This window comes from Thunnus maccoyii, chromosome 2 (genome assembly GCF_910596095.1).
Source record: "Thunnus maccoyii chromosome 2, fThuMac1.1, whole genome shotgun sequence".
Taxonomy (NCBI): domain Eukaryota; kingdom Metazoa; phylum Chordata; class Actinopteri; order Scombriformes; family Scombridae; genus Thunnus; species Thunnus maccoyii.
Window position 1 is genome coordinate 13,031,838 of NC_056534.1, and position 26,668 is coordinate 13,058,505.

General features: G+C 36.5%; 2 protein-coding genes and 1 long non-coding RNA gene across 5 annotated transcripts; 1 reads left to right on the top strand and 2 right to left on the bottom strand.

Annotated features, from left to right (window-relative positions):
• Nucleotides 1-883: 883 nt before the first annotated feature.
• tma16 (translation machinery associated 16 homolog) lies at nt 884-5,456 on the bottom strand. The gene is made up of 7 exons (XM_042426889.1): nt 5,353-5,456; nt 5,102-5,205; nt 3,691-3,728; nt 3,486-3,570; nt 2,260-2,408; nt 2,120-2,162; nt 884-1,495 (listed from the first exon to the last, which is right to left on the bottom strand). Exons 1-7 carry the CDS (start codon nt 5,353-5,355, stop codon nt 1,312-1,314), a joined length of 606 nt encoding a protein of 201 aa, XP_042282823.1. The 5' UTR covers nt 5,356-5,456; the 3' UTR covers nt 884-1,311.
• A 9,038-nt stretch (nt 5,457-14,494) lies between these two features.
• Nucleotides 14,495-25,197, top strand: tmem154 (transmembrane protein 154). Of its 2 annotated transcripts, none has more exons than XM_042429687.1 (9): nt 14,495-14,908; nt 15,667-15,726; nt 17,314-17,379; nt 17,616-17,708; nt 17,908-18,072; nt 18,575-18,629; nt 19,717-19,793; nt 21,452-21,500; nt 24,055-25,197. In XM_042429687.1, the coding sequence occupies exons 1-8, from the start codon at nt 14,815-14,817 to the stop codon at nt 21,481-21,483; spliced, it is 642 nt and encodes a 213-aa protein (XP_042285621.1). In that variant the 5' UTR covers nt 14,495-14,814; the 3' UTR covers nt 21,484-21,500; nt 24,055-25,197. The 2 variants fall into 2 exon arrangements, with proteins under 2 accessions (XP_042285621.1, XP_042285629.1); XM_042429695.1 differs by having other exon boundaries at nt 14,498-14,908; nt 17,616-17,663.
• Nucleotides 17,352-20,462, bottom strand: LOC121909281. Of its 2 annotated transcripts, none has more exons than XR_006099403.1 (4): nt 20,328-20,462; nt 19,003-19,801; nt 17,918-18,025; nt 17,352-17,434 (listed from the first exon to the last, which is right to left on the bottom strand). It is a non-coding gene; the product is annotated as an uncharacterized LOC121909281 (long non-coding RNA). The 2 variants fall into 2 exon arrangements; XR_006099402.1 differs by lacking the exon at nt 17,352-17,434 and adding an exon at nt 17,438-17,517.
• Nucleotides 25,198-26,668: the final 1,471 nt, after the last annotated feature.

Sequence of the window (26,668 nt, forward strand, 5' to 3'; positions counted from 1 at the left end):
GGATTCTGACGTCTAACGCAACCCCTTCATTTCCTGCCACTAGAAATGTTGCTTTAGACGCAGCTAGTGGGTGTAAAGGCCAAAAAAAAAAAACTGAAAAAAAAAATTTGCAAGGGACTTACACTGGCGGGAGACGTGCTGCTTCAGGTACCAGTGACACTATGAAACACGACCCAGGAAGTCCAAATTGAGTACCAGATTCAGGAGTTAGAAGGTTTATCAGACACTGTAACACTGCACAGTGGTTTGTAACACTATGAAACAGTATTTTACTGCTCTGGAAAATTATCACAGCAGCTATAGTTTAATGCTTTGTTGCGTTAGGCAACGGAGAACGCAAAAAATTGAGCCCGGTTCAACTTTTTTCTGCCATCTATGTTGTCACACCATCATGTTAACGCATTGGTCTCATTCAGCTGCGTTTTTTCACGCAGGGCTGAAGTCAGTCTGAACGCGGCCTCAGACGCTCCGACAAACACCTGGTTTGAAGCATACTGAGGCCTTTAATCTCCTTTTTTTTGGACAATCAGGTCTTCAGACACCAAAGAAATATTATAAGTTGAGATACTATTATTTAAACTCTATCTTTAGCTCAGTCTAAGATCCAAAATTTGAATGTTTTGAAAGCGATGAAGTTATTTACTGTCATAGGAGAGTTTCAAATATTTCTTGAAATAGCAAATCTCAAGTAGTTGTTGACGTTTTGCAGCTTTATGTGGTCCTGCTCTGCGAGGTCCCGTTATTTATATGTTGATGTAAACTAGAGCTTTCATGGTTGCCATCCGTTAACGTTTATACATTAGATCCGACACTGTGTGAGCGACTCACCCCTCAGTCTACTAAAGGCGGCTGTAGTTTACACTTCACTCCACTTTTCTACAGGTTTAATTTGGGTTTTTTTTTTAATCAGCATCACTGTCACATCATCATGGAAAATTCGGTTTTCTCTGTCATTACATCCACAACAATATCAGAGCACTCTATATCTTTGTCAAAACCTTTTTTTCTATTTCTGATTGGATCAAATGGAATATTCAGGTTACATATGATGCATATTTGTCTGTGCAATAAACATGAGCGTAGAACCCCTCATCTGGCTGGTGTGAAGTTACTCGGTAACAAGACTTAACAGGAGGGCAGACTGATAAGATTTGAGTTTCTACTGTGAGGTTTTGGCGCCATCTTCTGGACAGTAATGGAGTAGCAGCGTTTTAAAAATCACTGTGTAACAAAAAGTCTTTGTAGTCTGACATTCAGTCCCATATTTGAAACACACTGTTACAGGCTGCTGTCCCGTATGGAGCCTTAGTTTCAGTCTGACATCAGCACCATGTCATCCAACTGCTCATCGTCCAAATCATCATCATCCTCATCCTCAATATCATCCTCTTCTGCCTCATTTTTCTCCTCTCCTTCTTTACTCGTGTCCAGACCTTTGTTAGACACCTTTCGCAGTTTAATATTTGGAAGTTTCTTCAGATCTCCGGTCCACTCCCTGCCAAGACAAAACAAAAAAAAATGACATCAAATGTTATGATACAGTATGTTCATGAATGTTCACGTGTTCTTCCTCTTTTCACACTGTTGGTCATGTCAATCCTTTATATCTAATGTGCTTATTGAAAATACAGAGAACTAGGAGGAGAGATGGAGGCACTGGCCTGTTTTCAGACCTCTGAATTGCCGCCCACATCTCTGATTTTTTTTCAGTAACTCAAACACGTCTGGTGTTCTGGTTTTCATCGGAAACGACCGAGCAGATCCAAACATCGTAGGCAAGATTTGATTCTGTGCCACGGCCAGAAAAATATGACAGAAGAATGCCAGAAAAAAGTGTGGATGAGACTGACTCATCTGTACAGGTTTTATAAGTTAACTTATAGAAATAACGACTTCTTCTAGCAAACACAGCTGGGACTTCTGTACTGATAATTAAGTGAGACAAAAAAGGAAATTTAGTTGCATTATCAGGCTGTAGAGACTAATTTGATCTTCTGCGTGATCACATTCAGTCAAAAATGAGACGTTGACTAATTTGGGCCTTTTGCTCATTTCAAACACACACTGAACACTGACACCGAAAAATTAAAGCCACATGATGTTGGTCGACTTCACTAACCTGAAAGTTTTCAAATGCTTTGCGTTGATGATGTCTGGGATCTCTGAGAAGAAGATAACACACAACATTGTAACATAATCTCAAACTCTGAGTGAGTGTGTGTATATATATATATATATATATTTATAAAGAGGACTCACCAAATCCGATGCCCTCATACTGCGCCCGCTCTCGCTCGACGGTCTGTTTGATGACATCCTCTCTGGCGCCATGGAGACGACCCTGCCGGCCTTTGATCCCGTTCATCAGCTCAATCTGCTCGAGTTCAGAATCGAATCTCTGCAGGTACCTGAAACACAAACGGGAAACACTAAAGCTCACTAAACATGAAGACGTGATTAAGATGTGTCTTTGGGTGTCGACTGCTTTGTGTATTTTCACTCTTCATTTTAGAGGAGTTTTCTTTTTCATAAATCCCCGCACATGTATTGTATATGAACGCATTAATTACTCTATTCTCAATAACAGATACTGAAGGATCATTTGGAATTCAACAACTGTCTCTAACCCTGTAAACAGAGAAAAACCTGATTATTTGTAGGTTTAACTACAATAAACAATGACAATAAAGTTACAATTCTATGAAATACTGAACAGAGAAAAAAGAATAGCAGATTTGCGGGAAAATATCTACATGTACTTTATCGTGTACAAACTGTGATATAATAAACAATAAAACATCTCGATCGATGCCAAAATAATGAAGCTAAACCCATAAAATGAATGACTTCTTTAAAATACACACAATGTTCACATTGTGATCGCTCACAACAACATCCTGATTAAAATACTTTGATTCAATGCGGACTACAGCTGCAAGGATTAGTCAATTAATCGATTGACAGGAAATTAATCTGCAGTTATTTTGCTAATCAAATCATTGTTTTAGGTTTTTTTTTCTGAAGCATAAATGCAAAACGTTCACTGGTTTCAGCCTCTAAAATGTGATGAATGTCATGTGACTAAACAAGACATCTGAACACATCAGCTTGGGTTTTAGGTAATTACAGCATTTTTCACTATTTTCTGACATTTTATAGACAAAACAATTAAGTGAGAAAATAATTAGCAGATTCATCGATAATGAAAATAATCTCCCCACTGCAACCCAAGCGGTCGAGGCAGTTGGCTGCCCGCCTACAGGCCGGTTCTGCTCGAGGTTTTGTCCCACTAAAGGGGAGTCTTTGCTTGTTCTTGGGGGGGATGTTGGGTCTCTGTAAATTAAAGAGTACAGTCTAGACCTGCTCTATGTGAAAAGTGCCCTGAGATAACTTCTGTTGTGATTTGGCGCTAAATAAATAAAACTGACTTGTCAATGTAAACTTAAAATAATCAGTTACAATCATAAAACTGATGTAACTCCCACCTTTCAATGATGTCACAAGCATCTTTTCTTGTATAAGTCGTCTTTTCTGGATCCAGCGCTCCTTGAAACCACAGCAGCTTCTCACCTGTGTGTGTAGGGAGACGATGTTTAACAGAGATGATTTTATCCTTCCAGCTGGTACACAAGAGATAAAGAAAGTGCTCAAAATAATAAATAAAAATAAATAAAAGAAAAACCAGCTTACCAACGCTGCTCAGACGTGTGGCTTTGTCATTTTTCTGCCTGAAGTATCAAAGAAAATAATTAATTTAATTCATATCCTAACTTTTTAAAAGGTGTGTGTTCTACATGTAGCTATCTGAAATGAAATAAAAGAAAACATAAGAGCAAGCTTGCATTTCTGTGTCTCATTTAATTCTTGGCACTAAATTCATTTCCTTTATATAATGTAGAGATCAGCGTCTATAAACTGCATCATGCGTCGTTCATTGACTTCATGTGAGTCAGGCCTTCCTAAATTAGAATATTTAGTGTTTGTTTACTTCAAAACACTATCAAGTATAATTTTCTAGAAACAACATAAAGAAAAGAGAGATTGTTTATTGTCCTAAAAGTTGCTGAAAGCACAGCAGTAGTAGTAACAAGACCTCAGGATGTGTTTTGGGTAAAAAGTGCAGCGACCCAGGAGTGTTTCAGGTGAACAGGAAGTACAAATAGTAATGGGAACACGGGAGGATTTGACAAAGAGACTAATATGTAAGCAGTTCACTTCTGCATTCCTGTATTTTCTCTATCTTCTCTTAATAAAGCACATCAGGTCTGTCATAATACATTTAAAAGGAAAATATATTACACATTTCAAACTGCTTTAAAAAGGACAGGTTCACAATTTTCTAAGTCCATCTTAAAACAACAGTCAGGTGTTCATATGAACACTGACAGAGGTTTTCCTTGCTGTTATCATTCCTCCTGTTCATACTGGCTGTTCAAATGCTCTTTCAGTGTGCAAAAATGCATTGAAAAGTTTATCTGAAGCTTATATGAGGCTTCAGCAGTCTGAGTTAGTCATATCAAGTGGATATCTGACACATTTACAGTCTTTTATCATCAAATTCCCTCTTTGTGTTTCCCTGTTGAGCTGTTGTGGAAGTTTAGTAACAAAAAGAGGAACTTTGACACTAAAAAGACTGTAACGTTGAAAGACATCTATTTGATTTGACTCATTTGGATGACTGAAGCTTCATATTAGCTTCAGATAAACGTTGAAATACATTTTCGCACAGATGGAGTCTTGTGGATTTTGGCCTCCATCACTCACACTGTAAGTGCATCATGAAGGGATTTTCTAATGATCGGTATGAACAGGAGGATGATTATGGCAAGAAAAACCTGTTTCAGTGTTTGTTTGGGCACCTTAAGAGAGACGTGAAAAATACAGTAGTGAACCTGCCCTTTAAGTCTCCACAATCACATCATGTAACTATAATCACACAACAGAACTAAATGCCACATTTACTGTCTCTACTGCATAAGAGCTACGGGTATTTGTTTTTATCGGGGTAAAAGTGAGAAATGTTACACAGTAATTGTTCCACATGTAGCCAGTTTTTGTAGTTTAAAACACGGCTGCTGTGTTTTGTTTCTCATCCACACACCTTTCTTTCTTTTTCAGCCTGATTTCTTCTCGGGCTAAATAAGCAGCTTTCCTGCTGAACGGGTGAACAACCTTCGCCGGGACTTTTCCTTTCTGAGCCTTTGGCTGAAAATAACAAAAATAACATGAAGCTTTTAAACAATGTCAGTAATTCAACTACAATTTTAACCAACTCTGATGTTTAAAATTATGTTGATTAACCATTAAAACACGGACAGAGACATTTATGGAGCTACTCCACACCAGCCTTACCATTTTATCTGCGTTGAAGTCGCGTGGTTGTCTTCTGTTGACAACCGGACCGGAAGTAAAGTGGTCCGTCACCAAATTATGTCCGGATGTGTGTCAAAGAAACGCGTTCCTGTTTTCATTTTTCTCAAATTCAGTATTAAATTAGGATTTTAAAGCTTCAGTATTAAATTCAGTATTAAATTAAGATTAAAGATCCCTCGAGACATATATACTATATATAGACTATATATAGTATATACTATATATATAAAAATGTCAGTTAAGACAGAGACATATTATACTAATAGTATTAATATTAATATTAATAATCAAAGTACTGTGCATCTCAGTGGATCAAAAGTTAAACAAGCTTTGATTAGTTTTTCTTCTTCTTCTTCTTCTTCTTCTTCTTCTTCTTCTTCTTCCTCTTCTTTATGACAGTTGGCAAACCAGCTTAGAGGCACATTACTGCAACCAACTGGACTGGAGTGTGGAAGAAGCGATTATGCAGGAATCAATAAAAAACAACAACTCTAGATTCTTTTAGCTAAGCCAGTTTCTTTTAAAATCCTAATAATGTCACAGTATATCTTGCCTGCTGTTTTCCACAAGAGCCCTGAAAATGAAAAGTGGTATTTTGCCTTCTTCAGTGACTGCAGAAGGTGATTTCCCTTGATATTGTATTTTCCACATGTTCGACTGTTTCTGGTTGGTTATAGTATGTGCACTTTCCACCTGGGTGCTGCCTTTTAAATGTTTTTTATACTATTCAAAGCTCAAGCCCACAAGAACAAAACAAAGAAAAACAAGAGACAAACACAAAAAAAGAAGAAAAAAAAGCTCCAGAAAGGGAAATGAGTAACCCACCCACTTGTATGGTAAAGAGAACGGAGAGAAAGAAAACATAAACAAGTCAAAAATACTCTTCTTTGAGTTATAATTTGTATCTGATATAGTTTTTCCACAAAAAGTTAAATTACTTACTTAAAAATCCTCACAATGACATCTACTTCTTCTCCCTCCTTGAAAGATCCAGAATCAATACATATGAAAATATATTTTATTTCAAGAGTTGAACTTACTTCATTGTAAAGTCCATTTTCAGTCTTTGTGCTCTGGAGGCTTCAAGTCTCCACATCAAACACGTGTAAGTTGCATATTGACCCACAATTGGCTTAAAACAAAATGTTGTATTTCCATTTGAATTTTGATTTTCAGACACATTTAATTGCAATTCAAAAAAATCTATTTAATTATTGTCTGTTTTGTGATTCTCCATCTATGTGTCGCAATTCATGTTGATGCCATGTAGAAATAATACATTAACAAGTTTAATGATGGCTCGGCATTATGTACACATTAGTTCAAATATGTCACAATAAAGACAAAAAGTGACCAAAAAGAGAAAAGAAAATGTAATACTGTAATTGTGCTCTCTTCAGTTATGAGCCTGCAGGACTGAGGTTGTTTTTACTTTGTCTGTCTTTACATTTTGCAAAGAAAACTACTTACTGTACTATTTTTCACAATTGGACATTATTGTTACCAAAATACAGACCTATACATAACACTTTACTGTAAGCAGATATATTCTAAAATGTTTATTAATGTACAATTTGTCAGCAATCATAACTTCTCCTATGAAGACATTTTATATTATTACATCTGTGTTTTACTATATTTTTATTCATTGTCTGTTTATACGTCTAACCTTCAGTTATGCCCACATGAGGAGTTGTAGTTGTTGACAAACACATTAATTAACACTTATATCTGCTAACAACTACATTACAGTGTGTTGTAAACCATTTATTACTGTAAATGATTTATACACTGTTTTTAATGCTCAATAGGGGGACTTAAAGTAAAGTGTTAGTGACTTTAATATAAATAGTAATTAGGTGAACATGTTTTATATTAAAGCATCAACAAGTGTTCAAACATGAGGCTAAACTGTGACTTGAAGAGTGTTATTTAAAAAAGAGATTGCCGCTATTTCACGAAAAGTGTGGTTACAAAATGATTTATAGTGTCATTTATTTGAATGAATACTTGTTACGACCGAGGGGGAAACCCTGGCACAACATGAAAAGAATGAGACTCCCCTCTCCCCAGCCCCCAATAACCACCAGCAACAAGGAATTTGCAGCCTCCTCAAAGATTTTATTTAAAATCTTTTAGGCTCCAGGGTGGGCTAACAGCAAAATAACAAACGGAAGTGAACTAAAGCTGAACAACCAAAACTAACTTAGTCAAACAAAACAAGAACAAAAAGATATTAACTCCTAACTTAACAAAAAACAGGAGAAAATAGGATTAAACAAAATTGCTACCCACCCCTACAAAAACCCGGGCTGGTATTTCACGTAGGCAAAGCTACATACAACATTTCACATCGAAACATGTTGGCTGGCAGGTTGGTTGGAAGTGGAGATAGACGAGCCCGCAGGAGCTGGGAGAAGCTGGTCTTAAAACTAGCAAGTTCGGAGGCTGGAACCAATCAGCTCCCTGAAACAACAAATACACTCGCACAGTCACAATCAATTAGCCCCAACCCACCTGCATCCAATCACACACAGACACCACAGCAGGAACCCGAGAGGGAGATCAGATCCACAATGCAAGAACAGAATTAAAGCACATAAAAATTACACATCAGAAAAATGCTCAAACGATAACATGCTTGACATCGTGATGTCAGAAAACTTGAGCCTTTCATTGGTAAAACAGACAGATGGAGTTCACTTTATCTAAACATACCAAAGGAATTTGAAGTGGACTATCAATCATTTCCCTTTCCTTCTGAAAATAAATATATTACGTGTTATATTCTTTTTTATTAACTACGAATAGAAAACACATTCAGCAGAGTGATGTTTCGACAGCAACACACTGTTTTACTTCAACAAGAGATTGTACTTACCTACTTTGGGTGTAAATGACATTGATGATATTCAATTTGACAGATGAGCTGGTGAAAGACTACAGCAAATGTTGTATGTGATACGATTTATTATAATAAACTTAACATATACTTCACTCACTGTACTTTCCAATCAACTATTAAAAAAGTGTTCTGCAAAAACATGAAATTATATCATTTAAATAAGACCAGAAAAGACAGAAAATTAGAATAAAAAAGTCAAAATTGCATAATTAATGAAACAGAACATGTAATTTATTAAAAGATGATCACGTCCATGTGTGCATGGAGACGATGATACTGATCAGTCTGGTTCAAGCTGCTTCAGTGGGACCAGTTGAGACCAGTCAGGCTCCTCAGGCTTTGTTTGGTTCATATGTTAACAGATCAGACTTGAGGCAGGGCAGCGAGCTCTGGTATGTTTTAAACATTATCATCTTAAAATCTGCCAAAATTAGGAACAGCTGACTTACATAAAAGAGTGATTTTTTTCCCCCATAACTTGTATTTGTTGGTGGTATCACCTGAGATGAGGCAATATTCTTCCTCTCTTGTGGCTAAAATTGCTGTTTGGGGAAACACTATGTAGCCACAAATATGTGGACACACCTACCTACATAACTTTTGTGCAGAGGTGGAAGAAGTATTTAGATCCTTCACTAAAGTAGAAGTACCAATACAGCAATGTAAAATACTCCATTACAAGTAAAAGTCCTGCATGAAAAATCCTACTTAAGTAAAAGTACATAAGTAGCAGCAAAATGTACTTAAAGTATTAAAGTAAAAGTACTTGTTTGGTCCCTGTGACTGATATATTATTATATATGACATCTTTATATTATTAATACTGAGGCATCAGAGTGTTAGCAGCATGTTACTGTTGTAGCTGCTGGAGGTGGAGCTAGTTTGAACTACTTTATATACAGTTAGCTGGTTTAGTCCAGTGGTTCCTTTTTTCACTTACATAATATTGTAAAAATCAGGCACATCCTGTCTCAAAAAGATGCAGGAAAAATCGTTCATGCCTTTGTCACTTCTAGGCTGGATTATTGCAATCCTTTATTATCAGGCTGCCCCAACAAGTCTCAACAAGTTCATGGTCAGGCACCATCATATCTTAAAGAGCTCATAGTACCCTATTACCCCACTAGAACATTTCACTCCCAGTATGCAGGCTTACTGGTGGTTCCTACAGTCTCCAAAAGTAGAATGGGAGGCAGAGCCTTCAACTATCAGGCTCCTCTCCTGTGGAACCATCTTCCAGTTTCAGTCCAGGGGGCAGACACCCTCTCTACATTTAAGAGTAGGCTTAAAACTTTCCTTGTTGATAAAATAGTTACCGGCCAGGCTTGCCTTGGACCGGCCCCTAGTTATGCTGCTATAGGTCTAGACTGCCAGGGGACTTCCCATGATGCACTGAGCTCCTCTCTCCTCCTCTCCATCTGTATGCATTAATTTACCATTAATGCAAGTTACTAACTTGCCTTCTTCCCGAGTTTTTTGTCTCGCAAGAAACCCAAGAATCCGGGCTGACCTTTGCAGTCCTGTTGGTGTCCTTCTCCAGCTATTGCTGCTGTTTGTTGTTGCTAGTCATATCTCTATTATTATTATTGTTATTGTTATGATTGTGGTTATTCTGCTTCTCTGTTTCTCCTCCACCAAATAAATGTAGTGGAGTAAAAAGTTTAATATTTCCCTCTGAAATGTAGTGGAGTGGAAGTATAAAGAGGCATAAAATTGAAATACTCAAGTAAAGTACAAGTAACTCAAAATTGTACAGTACTTCACTAAATATACTTGGTTACTTTCCACCACTACTTTTATGTACTTTTGATCTGGGACTGTTTTTTATAGGTTTGTTTAAGCAGTTTATTTCAAATTTAAGTGCAGCAGCATACCGTGAGACAGCAGTGTACCTCAGACTTTGTGCAACAGTTTACGTGAGGTCCTTTCCTGTTTAAATAACGCTGCCATGTATACAGTGAGATCCATGAAGCAACAGTTTTTCCTGTTTGATGTGGAAAAACTTGAGTTGCCTTTGAGTCAGGCTTTATCGCCCAGCATCCAACCTCATTAATGCCAAATACCTGCAGCCAGAACAGCGGCTATAACAGCACATTAGTGCACATGATTTTGGACGAAGATAATCACGTATCAAGTTTATACAATATGTATGTCTGAACTTGTACTTTCCTTTGCTGTAACAGAAAATTTCACGTCACATTACATCTGCAGTAATCTCAGATTTCTTCAGAACTCCTAAACGATGCCAACATGAGCAGAAAAAAACAAGTCCAAGGAGATAGGATCTGAGCCCTAATATCACATGTCAAAGACAGTTTTCCAGAAAATCCTCACACTTCACTCACGTACAGTGGTGGAAGAAGATCTCAGAACATTTATTTAAGTAAAAGTACCAATACAACTATCTATAAGATAAGAAAAGCAAAGACTTTATTGTCCCTGAGGGAAATTTTCTTCAGACACACAACACTGCTGCTGTACAGTAACAAATAATTCAACAGTAATGCACATCAAACATCTTATAAATACCTAGATAAAAAGTAGTTGTACAATAAATTACCTATAAAGTACGTATAATGTAAAAGTACTCCATTAAAAGTCCTGCACTGAAAATGGTATTTATGTAAAAGTACAGAAGTATTATCAGCAAAATGTACTTAAGATATCAAAAGTGAAAGTACTGTGGAGCTGCTATGAACTCATAGACATCCTCTCACAACTAGACACTGATGATTCACAAGAGATCACAAGCCAAAAGATAAATAGATAGATAGATATTAATGCAAAATACAGTTAATGCACAACATATTCGTCTGAATTGTGATGGAGTAGAATTATGAAGTAGCATGAAATAGAAATACTCCTCAGAACCTGCCTCAAAATTGTACTAAAGTACAATTACGTAAGAATTTGAATAAATGTATTCATTTGATTTTCTACCACTTGCGATGGTTTGAGGAGTGTGACAGGATTCAGAAAATAATTCAAAATGCCACTATCACCATCACACCATATCATTAAAACAAATAAAAGAACATAACGAAGGCTTCATGGTGAACTGTCACGTCTTCTAAATCAAGTGAGTTTAACAGACTGACCTTTAACTGAGTCAGATTGTATGACTCAGTTAGATAAATAAAATCCTGGAGGGAGAGACAGTAGTCATACGGTGTTAGCTGACTCCTCTGACATAGACTCGTTTTATAAAACCCACTTCTTTGGGGAAAAAAAAACATTTGGTTTTGATTTACACAAAGTCCAAGTCATTGCTTTAATTTGCTGTCACGTCGTCTTCTACTGTATAATTTCTATCGTCCTCTCTTTCCAGAAAGTTTATGCTGTGTAAACTTTTAGCTGTTAATTCAACGTAATGTTTATACCAAATGAATCACTGTGTTTTGAAGTTTTATGTAATTGCTGGTTAGCTCAAAGTTTTGTGTGAGTGCAACAACAAGAGAAGAAAAGAGAAAATGATGTGTGATAAAGCCTTAAATAAACAAAGCGATACTTACACACAACAAAGAAAATATATATGATTGAAAGCTCCAGAACAGCTACTAAATGGGTCTTTTTTTCTTAACTGCTGTTCCCAAGGTCAGGAATGAACTTTGAATCTCATATACATATGCATATACATATTGTTTTGATCCAGTTTCTAATAAGGCATCTGTTACAAAAGGATCATAAGTTATGGCTTTATTAACAGTTAAAAGATAATTTACTAATGTTTTATACAGCGTGTGCATGACTTCTGAACTCAGATAAGTGATGAAAAACAAACAAAATCTGTGTCATTAGGCTGCTTCGGTGTTGTTGTTTTTCCATTTTTTAATTTAATTTTATTGTTTGTGTTTTTTTCAAATGAAGTTTGTCTTGAAGTAGCACAGCGCTCTAAACCTGCCTGTCACAAACAGCTTATGGATTTGTAAAAAAAAAAAAGCTTTTAAAGCCTTTTCAAATGTGACAATTAGACACTTAATGACTTATTAACATTTACAACTGCAGACATCATGACTTATAAAAAAGTGAGAAACATTTATTAACGTATTACCAACATTTGTAACTGCATTATTACCAAATAGACACCTGCCAAGGGGATTTTTCACAATCTGACAACCCAAAATGTGTTTTAATAATAGTTTACAATTGATCTATGCAACTTATAAACCTTTTATAAAGGCTGACTTCTCATAAAGTGGTATTATTTTAGCCATGCTAGCAGCGTGTCTCCAGGGATGGCAATGTTGGACCACCACTTTGGCCCAGACTGAAAGATCCCAACAACTATTGGATGGATAACCATGAAATGTTGACATTCATGTCCCCCAAAGGATGAAGCCAACTGACCTTGATGATCCTCTGACTTTTCCTCCAGCACCACAATGAGGTCAACATTTTTGGTCTCTTTAGTCTTTAGTCTCTTTCAACAGCTATTTGGTGGATTTCCATGACATTTGGTACAGATATTCAGGATGAATACTACTGACTTTTCCTTTTTCTAACAACACCAGCAGGTCAAAGTTCTCACTTATCCAGTGAAATATTTATACATCTACTCGATGGCTTGCTACCAAATTCTGTACAGATATTGATGGTTCACAGAGGATGAATTGTAATGAGATCAAAAATTTCCAGGATTCCAATTTGTGGTTCAGCATGAAATATCTCAACAACTATTGGATGGATTGTCATAATATTTGGTGCAGACATACGTGTTGTCCACAGGATAAATAACACTAATGTAGGTCAATCTCTGACTTTTCATTTAGCGCCATAATCAGGTCAAAACTGTGCTTTGTGTTCAGTGCTACTTATGAAATATCAGCAACGCTAAACTAAAATGGTGAACATCGTCAACAATATACCATTGTCATTGTTAGCATGTTAGCATGCTGATGTTAAAGTCCAGATGAAACGGCATTTTGAGAGGATATCTTCTGTATCGTGACATATTTCCGAGTGAAACAGGATAGACAGACAAGAAGTAGCATTGGGAAGAATTTTGATTTGAGCGTTGAAATGAATCTTAGCTCTGTGCTGCTAAAAACTGAAGATTGATTGATGGGTGGATGTCATGATATTATTAATTGAAATTGGTTGGTTCAAGCCTGTGTAAGCACATGACATATTTTGTTTTACAGGAAGAAAACATGATTGGATTTTGATATAAGAATACAAAGAAATAGATTTTTTGTATTTTTTTGGCATATATTGTTAACAGGTGCACAATATGACAACTACATCTAAAAGAGTTAAAAGGCCTTTTTCATTTCATCTTGACTTTAACATTTAAAGCTGCTAGCATGGCTGTACACACTTATTGTTTCTTGTCTTATTAGGATCCCCATTAGCTGCCAATTTAATGACTGCTAGTCTTCCTGGGGTCCTTCCAAGAAATTTTTTACAACAGAACACAAATACAGAGTATTATTGATAATAAATTAAAATAAGAAAATAAGTTGTTAACAATAAAGATAATTCTTTTTTTTAAAAAAGCATGAGAAAAGTTTTAAATTCCTGCTGACTTTGAAGACTTAGCACAGCATTAAATTTACAGTTTGCCCATTCATAATAATGAAAATAAAAACAAGAATCTAAAAAAAAAAGATAAATATGGAAGAAAAACAAAAACATAAAAACAACAGTTAATCATTTGGTCATATGACAACAGACAACAACAACTACTTTTAGGCAACTACTTTTAGGTTTATATTCATACTGTATAAAATTGATATTCAAGTTATACTCATAAAGGATTTTTGTTCTTTAAAAGACAGCCCCGGGTTACTTTACCCTTTAGCCTGATTTTCATGTACGTGCACAGTAAGAATCAACAGATACCGCCAAATGATCTTTTGACAATGGGCTTCTGAGAACTAACTACCAGTATTTAGAGGAAGGCATAAAGTATTTTTGACACATTGATAAGAGTCACAGTTGAAAGACATTAAAAACCCATCATGTTGAAACCCACAACCACTATGTCTCTGCTGAGAGATAAAGATTGTAGTCTTTTAAAGTAGGCCAACAGCCTTCAACCATAGATAATCATAACAGCATGACCCTCAAATTCATGATCAGTATTTTAACACAAAGAATGACTCATAATCTCGTCTGCGCTCATATCAAGTATCACATCAACAAACAAATACGCAGCAACTTTTACAGCCTCAGATTGTGAGTTATTTTTCAGCTGCTAGACACGTTGAACAATTTTCTCAAGAGATACCTCACCAGCTGGGACTCACTGAGCTCATGCAAATTGTTTGTTCAGCTTCCCCCTCACGCTGTAAGGCCGCATACCTAACCAGCAGGAATGTGATTGTACTGCAGCTGAGGAGCCGTCAGACTTGTGGCTACAAGCACACAGTTGATTGCATCACATCCGAGTGAGCTGTCTGAGTGAGTTTGAGGGTGTGTGCATGAGGGCTTTTTTTTTCTTTTTTTTTTTCTTTTCCTCCCGTTTAACATGTTAAGTCAGATCAGGAAGTGTGATGCTGTGACAGTAGAGAAGGAAGTGGGCACACAATGGCACTATGTCTGCGTCTTGGCCTGATAACATGAGAGGCCCCCGAGTAAAGACCCCTCTGCTGCTGCTGCTGCTGCTGCTGACCACACTGACTGGGACAGGTAAGACTTTTTTTACTCATTGATTCAACAGTGCTTTCCCCGTCCCCTCCCTGATCTCTCTTCTGTGCTTTACTGTGACTTGTGGCTGTAACTTCTTACTGATACTGTGGATATTACACAACTTTTATTACTTTTATCATGAATTAAATGATACCTAAAGTACTTAGGATCCAAAGTACTAACATTTTGTGTTTGGTCGTCTTACTTAAATCCATGTTTTGTCTTGACTTTTGCCATGTGTAGTAATCCTTCCTCCATTTCAAATTCATCTTTTCTAAGTTTTATAAAACTAACATCAGCCTACACAACCTTTCAAAAAATGTTCACCCTATAGTATATCAGTATTTTAAAATATGAACACTGGCTCTCATTTTCTGTTAAACAAGGAAATCATTTTTTCGCATTGTGAACATGACAAAGCTCTGTCGGGAACAAATTGCACAACATGTTGAAACTCTCCACCTCCTCTGCACTGTCTGATAGGTGAATTTTTGCAACCGTTTTGATTTTTGTAGAAACTGCTTACAGTAAAAATCATGAGCACGGAAGTCTTAAGTTCCTGTATGTTCTGAATTTGACGTGGAGTTTATGTGCAGGTAAGAAACAGGGCTTGGTTTTGCCCCGCTGCAGATGTGGTTTTAGAAACTTGCTGATGAAATCTCTTGCAGAAATAACTCTGTTCATTCACTTGTGTGTTTATCTATCTCAACAATGTAACATTACCATGATATAAAGTAATGAACGGTGTTGAATTGCAGTGTTATGCCAAGATGAGGAAGAAATTGCAGAAACTGAGTCCCCAGAAGCTGAAGCGACAGGTGAGACATGATCAATAAAATAAATTCCAGATATGATAATCCACGATGTGGCCAAAAGTATGTGGACAGGGGTGTGCCTTAATTCTAATTAAGAAATGTTTTAATTTTCATTTAACCAAGTAAAATTTTTATTGAGATTTAAAAATGTGAGTGGGCAGCATAAAAAACATACATAATGCAATACAAAGATCACATATTTTATATACTGTATATACAGCACTGCACAAATGTTTTAGGCACTAAAAGCAAAGTGAGGATGCTTTCAAAAATAATGTCATGAATAGTTTTTATTTTTCAGTTAACTTCATACAAAGTTCAGTAAACAGAAGAAACCTAAATGATCACGCTTTGCCTTTAAAACAACAGCAGTTCTCCTCGGTGCACCTGCACACAGTTTTTCAAGATACTTGGCAGGCAGATTGTTTCAAGCATCTTGGAGAACTTGCCACAGTTCCTCTGTGGATTCTGTCTCTTCATGTAATCCCAGACTGACTCCAGGATGTTGAGATCAGGGCTCTGTGGGGGCCAAACCATCTGTTGCAGGACTCCTTGTTCTTCTTGTTGCTGAAGATAGTTTTTTAATGACTCTTGCTGTTTGTTTGGGGTCGTTGTCATGCTGCAGAGTGAATTTTGGACCGATCAGATGCCTTGCATAACGGATAAGAACCTAAACATCTAAAGTGCCTAAAACCTTTGCACAGTGCTGTATGCTCACTGTCTGAATTTTGGTTTAGAATATTTCTCACACATAAATGTACACTTACAACCAAATTATGGCTGTTTTTAGAGCTTCTCCTTAACATAAAGTGTCATTCAGTCTGCAGCCGTCAAACCAGAAATCACATTCAATTGGAAAATATTTGATTTTCACTTAGACTCTTGCATCCTTGTTTGTGTGAAGAAGCTAAAGTCGTTTACCTAAGTGGTGGTGGTAGTGGGGTGTGATTAGAGGACATTGGTTCCTTTTTAATTGTAATTATTTAATCCTTTATTTAACAGGTAGTCTCACTGAGATCAGGATCTTTTTTTTAAGAGAGACCTGTGTACAAGGATCAACGTATATATGCATTTTAAACATAGACAGGCGCACAGATAATTTATAGACACACATTAGACATTATTTTGTCACATTAAGAAAGCAATTACAACTGGGATTGCAAATACATAAGTACAGCCTTTTAAAATCTTTAAGTGAAATTAGAGAGTGTAACCTTTTTCCATTTGTACGCAGTGTAGTATTTGAATGCACTTCTTCCAAGTTAAGTGTGAACAAGAGGTACAGCTAATGTTAACGTGTCCTGTGATCTGATATTATAATATTATATCTTTAACGATACTACGGTTGATTAACTTTTGATTTTTGTACTTCTATTTCTCACTATTGCCTTCTCACCCTAGTTAAAAAGTGTTGTTCAGGTTCACAAATAGAGCATTGAAAGCTGTTGTTGTGGCATATTGCTGCAATGTCTGCCACCACGTGGTGTAACATTTGGGTGACCACATACTTCTGGCCACGTTGTTTATAACACATTGTACTACCTGAATATGTTGGTAATCATGATGACATGCTACTGTCTGGGTTTCTAGAGGAACAGCCATCTGAAGCCCCTCCGACATCAATCCCTCCTTCCTCAGATGGCAGTGAAGTCACAGGTACAGCATTTTTTCTACATGGTGCTTTTTTTTGCTGAAATATCTTTCCATCTACCTTCAGGAAGAGCATTTCACAAAAGTTTTAAAGTTCAGTTGTCAGCATTTGATATTCCAATACCATCTGACATCACGTCTTGGCTTCATATAGTGGAAAGAAGAAACAAAAGTAGTACATTAGACAGTATTCACTGAAACCTTTCTGTAAAATCATGTATTGATTCTTTTATTGTTTCCAGTTGATGAGAACTCAGATGGAGAAGGCTCTGCATACTCTGACAACCCAGGTATATCAGACTACATACCAGGACATGACTTTTCTCTGACTAATGGTATATGTCAAAATCATCACTTTCATACTTGTAATAATCCTCAGGCTAAATGAAAGCTAAATGACAACAAAACCCTGAACTGTAATCTGTGTCATCTGATTCAAACAGAGACCTTTTTGTATTTTGATAGACTTGCAGAAATGCAGCAGGACACATTTATCATAAAAATAACTAAATCACAAAACTGCCGACTTTTCAGACATACTTACAGACGATACCTCTACGCCCTTCACACCACTGGATGAGGAGGGTTTGAGTCCCATCATCATCATGATCCCTGTGGTGCTGGTGGTGGTTATCATTGCCATCATAGTTGTCTGTATTTTCATCAAACGCAGGTGGAACAAAAAAGTGGAGAATCAAGGTGCGTCCATCATAACGGGAAAGAGAAGATCAATTCACAATTCAAGTCACAAAAAAAGAAAAAAAAAAGGAAAACATATTTATTTACAAGGGTTTACAAATGTGGGGTGAATATAATTTTGTTTTTGGGTCCTTAAAGCATTGAACAATATTAGATTTGAAAACTCAATACATAGATATAATGGCATCTGTCCACAGTGAGATCTGGGGATTATGTTATTAAATGTCAAATTACTGTGAATCTGACAAATAATACTATAACTATCTGCACAGCGAGATACCAATATGGTGGGAAATTATATTTTTTGTGACTTGGGGAAACTAATGGGAGAGTCTGATTTGTTGTATTACATTAAATTGATATTGAAAAAGTAAAACCAAGCTAATTAGCTGATTTAACAATTGTATTTTATAACTCCAAGGTAAAACATGTACATTTTTAATTGGTACTATTAGGCATTTTATCATAATAAAGATGATTAAAGCATGTTTTCTTTTTATAGATCTAAGAAAAGAGGATCCGTATTTGGAGGACGCCAGTGCAGAGAAGGTGCCAATGTAAGTACTGAAAATTAATTTAAAGTTTTTGCAGCTGCTAATTTAACTTTTGGTAAACATAAAATGTTGAAATACATTTCACTCAATATCCAGCCAATGCTTAGGAAGATTTTACCCTCAACCTGTAGCCTAATGTTCTGTTTCAAAACGGACGGATGTTTGAGTTACATATGCTTAAGAGTTACATAGTTAAATAGCACAAAGTAACCACAAGTCATGTCACGTGGTGTTGTATCTTTCCTCTGACATCTGCTGCATATCAAACATCACTAAGTCTTGATGCTAATGTGACCAAACTGCTTTTGTCTTTAGACTTATGCATCTGTGCTTGCTATGTGCAGAGTTACACAACTATGCAAAGAGTTAAACATACTTCCAATAACAGTTGAAGACAGCGGGTGGCCTTTAAAGTTGTTACTGTAAGCAATTGAGAAACTGTGAAAACAGTTTCTCATAAAACACAATTAATTCAAAGATGGGACTTTAAAATCAGTAAAGATAAGATATCATAAACAGGAGTTAGACTGAGAGTATTGTAAAAACAAATTGGCACAGTAACAAGGAAACTGATTCACAACCCAAATTAGCCTACACTGTCCCTCATGCTAGGAGAAAAGAACATTATTAAGTTGCCATAAGAAGTAGTAAAACACAGTAATTTATCTAGTAAATAGAGGACTAACAGCAAAAAGAGCAAGATGCATAACATCAAAAGTAGCCGAACAGAAAATTAACTTATTTTGTATTAGCAACATAAGTTACAGCTAGCTTAATGCTCATGGCTAGCTTGGTTAGCTGTAGCCTAAACTGGTTGCAGAAAAACTAAATTAACAAAGAACAAATCAGCAGACACAAAACAGCTATATTAAAAAAGAGTATGCTACAACAAGAGCCATTTGTGGAGTAGATGAAATATGCTGGTCAATATTTGCTTCAACACAGATAAGACAAAATGGCCAGTAGTGGTTGCTACTAGCAACACAATGTTCAGCTGAAACCAACTGCTGGTGGCAGAAGATAATGGTGAACACTTTTTATCTGGTTTTTGAGTCTCATTGATTTCTCAAACATTTTGTGTCCCTTTTAGGCCCATGTTTGAAGAAGACGTGCCCTCTGTTTTGGAGTTAGAGATGGAAGAGTTGGACCAATGGATGAAAAAAGACGGTAGGGTTCTGTAAAATAAACAGCAAATAACAACATATGAGCATAAGAGGAAATAATATAAAAATAATAATATAAAATCTTAGTAGCTCAAAAAATATGTCAAAAATATTTTTTATGGAAAACATTAAAGGACCAGTGTGTAGGATTTAGTGGCATCTAGCGGTGAGGTTGACTGAATACCCCATCCGCCTCCCCCTCAAAGCGTGTAGGAGAACCTATGGCGGCCGTGAAATTAATTTGCCAAAAATGCATCAGACCCTCTCTAGAGCTAATGTTTGGTTTGTCCGTTCTGGGAAATTGTAGAAACATGGCGGTGCAAAATGCTGGACTCCATAGAGGAGGGCTTGCTCCCTATGTAGATATCAAGGGCTCATTCTAAGCTAACGAAAACACGATTCTTATTTTCAGGTGATTATACACTAATTAAAACAAACTTATGAATATCATATCTATATCTAATATTATATTCATTTCTGCCAAGTCCGTTCTGCCAGATGCCACCGTAGACTGTAAAAAAAATATTGGCATACTCACTGTGACATCACCCATTGGTTTGTGCACTACTGTTTTGAAGCCTGGAGTTTAGCAATTTGACCGTCTTGGATTTGACCATCGCCATCTTGGATTTTTGGAGCCAGATGTGACCATATTTGGATGAGAGGGTGGAGCTGACCCTAGCGCTAGCTACTTACTTGGTTAGCACAGTGCATTTACAGTCTATGGTTAACTGTGATAATACTAATGCTAATTTTCACTAGCGAAAAACAGGCTTAAACCCATTAAATCTAAATGTACTTACCAGAGAAACTGAACATCCGACTCCTTAGAGGGTCTTTTAGTACAATCAAATGCTGAACAAGACTTTTTTAGATGACCAAAATGTTACAATTAACTTTCATGAACTGAAAACACACCAAAATAGCAATGGCTATGGCTACGCTTATTCTGTGAATCTAGGGTTACATCATAGTTACATTACGTTATCAATGTTGTTGCCATGGCAATCAATCACAAGGTAGCAATGCCCTAAAGCATATGCTGCTCTATCATCTATTTTACTTTAATGGGACCATAATTTACAAAATGAACATCATGCTGCATTGAAGAAGACTTGAAACTAGTGATTGAGACCATAAACTCATCAGGAAAGTGTTTGTTGATATAATAAATCAAGTGAGAAGTAGGGTCATTTTCTCATAGATTCCTATATAATTGGACTTCTTTTTGCAAGCCATCAGCCGTAATGGCCATCATGCCATCATTATGCTGGCCAAAAATTTTTTCTAATGGCCATCAGGGGGCGACTGATGGCCATTAGAAAAAATGCAGGTTTAAGGAACTTCTGCATTGGCTTCACTTTTCAGACCAGGAGCTGACCTGATTGGATGCCACTAAATTCTACACACTGCACCTTTAACATGAGTTGATGCAGTTTATCCAGCAGAGGTCAGAGTTGCTTCATGAGAGGGGAACATACAGCACAGTACCTAATGTCACTGTCATGTCAGGAGTCAGTCAGCAAATTCTGTATATTTCTTATGACTTAATTACGTATGAATAATTAGCTTGTAATCTTCATGACATGAATGATCACATTTTGTGAGGATTTAGTGAATTTATGTGTCTCACAGGTTTGTTTGTTGGTTTGTTTGTTCTAGGTGAAACTGCAGGGGACTCCAAACAGGCATAGGCCTCAGTCTACTTATGGTGAGCATATTTTACATTTGTTATATTTATGTCTACTCAATGAAAACATCCAAACTTTATTCAATTTCTTGTCATTTGTTCCTTATAATCAGTGATCTTTCCTGACTACCTTATAAAACATGTAATTGCTTTACATTTATTTCAAATTTGGTAATATTTTGCCTTGAGGTTGGTGACTTCCTTAATTAAAGAACTCTAAAAAATGCTTAAAATGAAAAGGCAGTATAGGAGAATGTAATATTTTTCTATTAAGCAAGAATTGTACCAGCGACATGGTCCAGCAGGTGTAAATATAACCCATTTATAAAGTGCTATCTCATTATGATTACACACATAAAAAAGTGAATATCTATTCACTGGGGAGTACACATTATGCCATAAGTATTACGACCAACCTGTTACATACAGCTTGTTTCACAATAATGCTAACTCAACAGTCGACTTTGGTAATACGAAGCCTTTCCAAACAGTTTCCTTTTTCCTGCCAGCCTCTGTTTGTTGTGATGCACCAGCTGGTTTCAGTATAGCTGTGACTGATGAACTGTGACCCTTTTGTCATTACACATGGTACTGTTTGAAAGCACAAACACTCCTAACATCTGTTAGTGATTACAAAAGGCATGCATGGAAGTGTGGCGCAACTTAACTCAGGATAGTCTCCTTACTGGAAGGGCTGGGAAAGCGAGGTCAAGGTCCGCTCCGCTAACTGTTGACCAACGTCATTTACACACTGCTTTTTCTCAGGATTTTATTTCCAAAGCTGTGCAAGGGTTAGAGGGTATTTTCACTCAACACGGAGGCTCTCTGTACACATTAGGTTACACAAGAGATCTCCAAACAGAAGTGAATGTGATGTTGCTGCTGCTGCAGTTGCACAATGTGATGCCACCTTCTGTGTTTTGTTGTCTATATGCAGCAGCTGTGCCTTGTTTGACAGACCTATGAAGTTCAATAGTAAGATTTATAGATTTAGGTGAGAAAACACACAATATGCAATGAAGCTGCTTTGAAATCAAGTTTTGAAAGCTATTAATTACTTTGCATTAGAATAAGTTGAACCATAGAACTACTCTCACGAGAAAATGTTGGTAAAAAATATTAAGAAAATATATTCAAACTAAATTCAAAAAATAAACAGACACTATTTGAGACAAAATGAAGTCAAAAGCTGACTGTTAATACAACATTGACGTAATATCGTCTCATAAAGGTGTAGTGGTGGACATGGTAGCAAACAGTTGCCTATTTACAGAGTAAATGAGCATTTATTTGGAGTCGTGTTTCTGGACACTGGACCAATGTTAGTCCAATATTCACTCTCTTTTTAGCTCTGTTTACGTTTCCACCAACTCCTGAGGGAAATATTTGTCTCTCCAGCAGCTAGATGCCCATTATGTTCACCACTAACTTTGTCTGTCTGGTGTTTGGTGCTGAGAAAGTAGCGTACAAGTAGGTTTATCAGAACTTTTTTGGCTGAGAGTGAAACAAAGCAGTAAAGTTACTGGTTGGAAAACCAAAATAATGAACTGAAATATGCCAAAATGCTCAATAGAGCTGAGGGGAACTGCAGAGTTGGGTGATCATTTTCAGTGAATTCATCATTATGAGCAATCCTTTTCAATACTCTTTCATTTACAGACACTCAACAGTTCCCCCACGAGCAAGCACTTGAGCAAGCATAATCATTTATTGTTCATAAAAAAATATTGATTAGTGCAGCTTTGAGCATTCTGCCAGCCAATAACACACAAAAAAATAGCCAAATATCCATAGAAAAACACAAGGAATAGCTGTCACCTGGACACCTGCTTTCCAGAGAGTATACAAGAAACCACACAAAGCAGGATTACTCACTTATCTGAATATTATTAATTAATAACAGTTATCAACACTTATGACTAATTAACATAACAAATAATGAAGTTTAGTTTTCAAATTCTGCAAAAAAAAAAAAAAAACATGTTCAACCACAGCCAAATACTCGTCACAGATTAGTTGGCTTCTTGGATTTGTGTTTTTGCAGAATGAGTTCACACTTGGCTTACAATGATTGCAAGTGAAAGTTTGCAGGTTGTGGCGTGGTTAGTTTTGTTGTTGGAGCATGTCATGAGTTTATTACGTCCGTAGTCCTTGACGCTTGTGTGTGAACGCCCTTTCATGCGTGAGAAGGCTGATGACGACAGTAGTAAGACTATGCATAGACTGTACAATACACAGTGTGAATGCTATTGATTAGACATGTCTTCACTGCAGTCAGAATCAAAGAAAATTGTTTGGATTACAGTAAATAAACAGGTTCAAAATGAAATATTTTCTTTGGTTTTATGGAATAAAATGAACAAAAAAGTAATTTTACAGATTAAATCACAATATAAATGTAGTTGAGGTATCAGTAAGCTTCTACAAAATGTCATGTGAAACTATTCCCTGAGCATATGACTGTAAAATCCGCAACCACCCCTCACTAATGTCACCAGAGTTCAGAGATTACAGAGGAATGACCTTTCGCACTCTGACATTGTCACCTCTTTCTCCCATGATTCCTTTACCGCAGGTTAACAAAGGACGCTCTCTCGGCATGCAAGGACAGGCAGTCAACAATGCATCGTTGCCAACGCTGAAGTTCTACAATCATCTCACAACTTTAAAACAATGTTATTGACCACGCAGTCAGAAAACATCCTTACAACTTTTAAAGGACACTTACAAAAAATACATATCTCAAAGCTTTCTAAAGGCAATCTTGTTTCAACTCTTGGCCGTCTTCAGCAGGCAGCATTGGACTTAAATATGTTAAATAGTTGTTCTGTTTTGTTATGATAAGGATGTGTTGTGCTTTATGACAATGATCAGTGTTGTGCCTTTCATTTTTCATGCTTTGCCTGTTTTTTTGTCTACTGAAATTTCAATGTGCAGTATTTTCTGTCTCCATGAATCAGCCAGAGTGAAAAGTATTTAGTTATAAACCTAAAAAAAAAAACCCCACTGCTGTGACTACCAAACACTCCCTGTTCTGCAGATTCATGTTGTTGTAGAGTGTGTGGTCAACAGAAAGTGCATTAGGTCAATACCCGTCTCCACCCCTCACAGATATAACTGCTCATAGTCTCTGCTGATGGCTTCTCTTCAGCTCAAAGCCTCTTTGTTGTTTTACACTATGTGACTCTCTCCAGCTGCAGGTTTTAATGGGGAAATATCCTGTTGAGGATTGTAGGCATGCATGACAGAGAAGACCGCTCCTTTTCATTCCTGTGCAGAGCTGGTTAAGACTTACGGAGAAAGTGTTTTTATTCAGACACTCGGAGCGTGAAATCAGCAGTATTATGTTCCCGAGTCTTTAGACAAATTATTACCCGTTGCTGGAACAGCTTTCTAAAAGCTGCTACTGATAAGATCTCACTATAGATAATAACTCACTGACTAAATAGTTGATAGCTACAGATGCAGTTTAGATGTTTAATTACCGATTCTCGCTTAAAAGTGTTGAATCAAAGCAGTCGTGACACTGATATAAATGTGAGCGCTACTTTCTGAAAGTGTCAGTCAGTATTTTGCTGTATGTTGCACTGTAAATATGAGAATACAGTATACCAAAAGATGATATTTTCAAGAAATGCCTTTTGTAAATATTTCAAATAAGGCTGTTGTGCTGTTGTTCAGCTGATGTTTTGAATAAGATTTCAATAAATAAAATCTATTATGAGGTTGAGTTTGGGTTTTGAATGGAAATGTCTATAATAATGTCTACTATTTGATGGATTGCAATCAAATTCAGTATAAGCATTCAAATTCCTAAGAGGACGAATCCTGATGACTTTTCTTCTGGTGTCACTTGCAGTTTAAAGTGTAATATCTTGACATCCACTCAATGGACTGGCATAACATTTTATACATATTGATACGTATGATATTAATGGATCCCAGCAGTGGTGAAAAGTAACTAAGTACATTTACTCAAGTACTGTGCTGAAGTACAATTTTGAGGTACTTGTACTTTACATGAGTATTTTCATTTGATGCTACTTTATACTTCCACTCCACTACATTTCAGGTGGAAATATTGTACTTTCTACTCCACTACATTTATCTGACAGCTTTAGTTACTTTTCAGATGAAGGTTTGACACAATGGATAATATAACAAGCTTTTAAAATACAACACATGGTTAAAGATGAAACCAGTGGTTTCCAATGTTTTTGGCTTGTGACGTCTTACAAAAAGCAGTGTGTAGTTGGGGTCACATTTCAGATGTTTATGAGTTGTTAACAGCTCCACCAAATAGTGATTTTTCCCTCTAAACTTCTCACATGGTTTCATTTCAATAAATGTTCAAATGATCCAATATTTCAGCAAAAATCAAAGATTAGAGAAAAACTCTAAAAACTGAAAACAGATTTGTGTATCAGAACTTTTTTCTTCTCTCCTCTCCTGTGAATCATCTCACAACCCCTCAGATTTATCTGGTGACCCTTTGGAGGGGCCTGACCCCTAGGTTGGGAACCACTGGCTAACTGTATATAAAGTAGTTCAAACTAGCTCCACCTCCAGCAGCTACAACAGTAACATGCTGCTCTAACACTGATGCTTCAGTATTAATCCTCTCATGATGTCATAGATAATAATATATCAGTCAGAGGGACCAAATCACTACTTTTACTGCAATACTTTAAGTACATTTTGCTGCTAATAGTTATGTATTTTTACTTAAGTAGGATATTTCATGCAAGAGTTTTACTTGTAATGGAGTATTTTTACATTGCTGTATTGGTACTTTTACTTGAATAAAGGATCTGAGTACTTCCTCCACCGCTGGTTCCCAGACAATTAATCTAATGACTTTGCTGATCCCCTGACATTCAGTAGTGCCACCATGAAACTGACATTTTCAGTTCAGAGTGAATTGTCTTGAACTATGGGATGGAATACTATGAAATTTGGTAGACACATTTATGTCCCCTTCAGGATGATTTTCTATAACTTTGGTGATCCTCTGACTTCTCATGTTGTATCATCATCAGATCAAAATTTCATTTTACACAATACTTTGGTTTATGATGAGCAAATACCAGTAAAACATCAGCCTCAGCTTTTAATGCTAATTAGCTAATTCTAGCATGCTAACATAAGCTAAACTAAGATGATGATCAGTATATGTGCTAGCATTGTCA

Bases quoted from the DNA above. Each gene is read 5' to 3' on its own strand.
- tma16 (XM_042426889.1), bottom strand. The intron at 2,163-2,259 runs GTGAGTCCTCTT...TCTTCTTCTCAG, and splicing joins GTATGAGGGCATCGGATTTG to AGATCCCAGACATCATCAAC. The intron at 1,496-2,119 runs GTTAGTGAAGTC...TTGTCTTGGCAG, and splicing joins AAGCATTTGAAAACTTTCAG to GGAGTGGACCGGAGATCTGA.
- tmem154 (XM_042429687.1), top strand. From the start codon at position 14,815: ATGTCTGCGTCTTGGCCTGATAACATGAGAGGCCCCCGAGTAAAGACC. The intron at 18,073-18,574 runs GTGCGTCCATCA...TTCTTTTTATAG, and splicing joins CAAAAAAGTGGAGAATCAAG to ATCTAAGAAAAGAGGATCCG. The intron at 18,630-19,716 runs GTAAGTACTGAA...TGTCCCTTTTAG, and splicing joins AGTGCAGAGAAGGTGCCAAT to GCCCATGTTTGAAGAAGACG.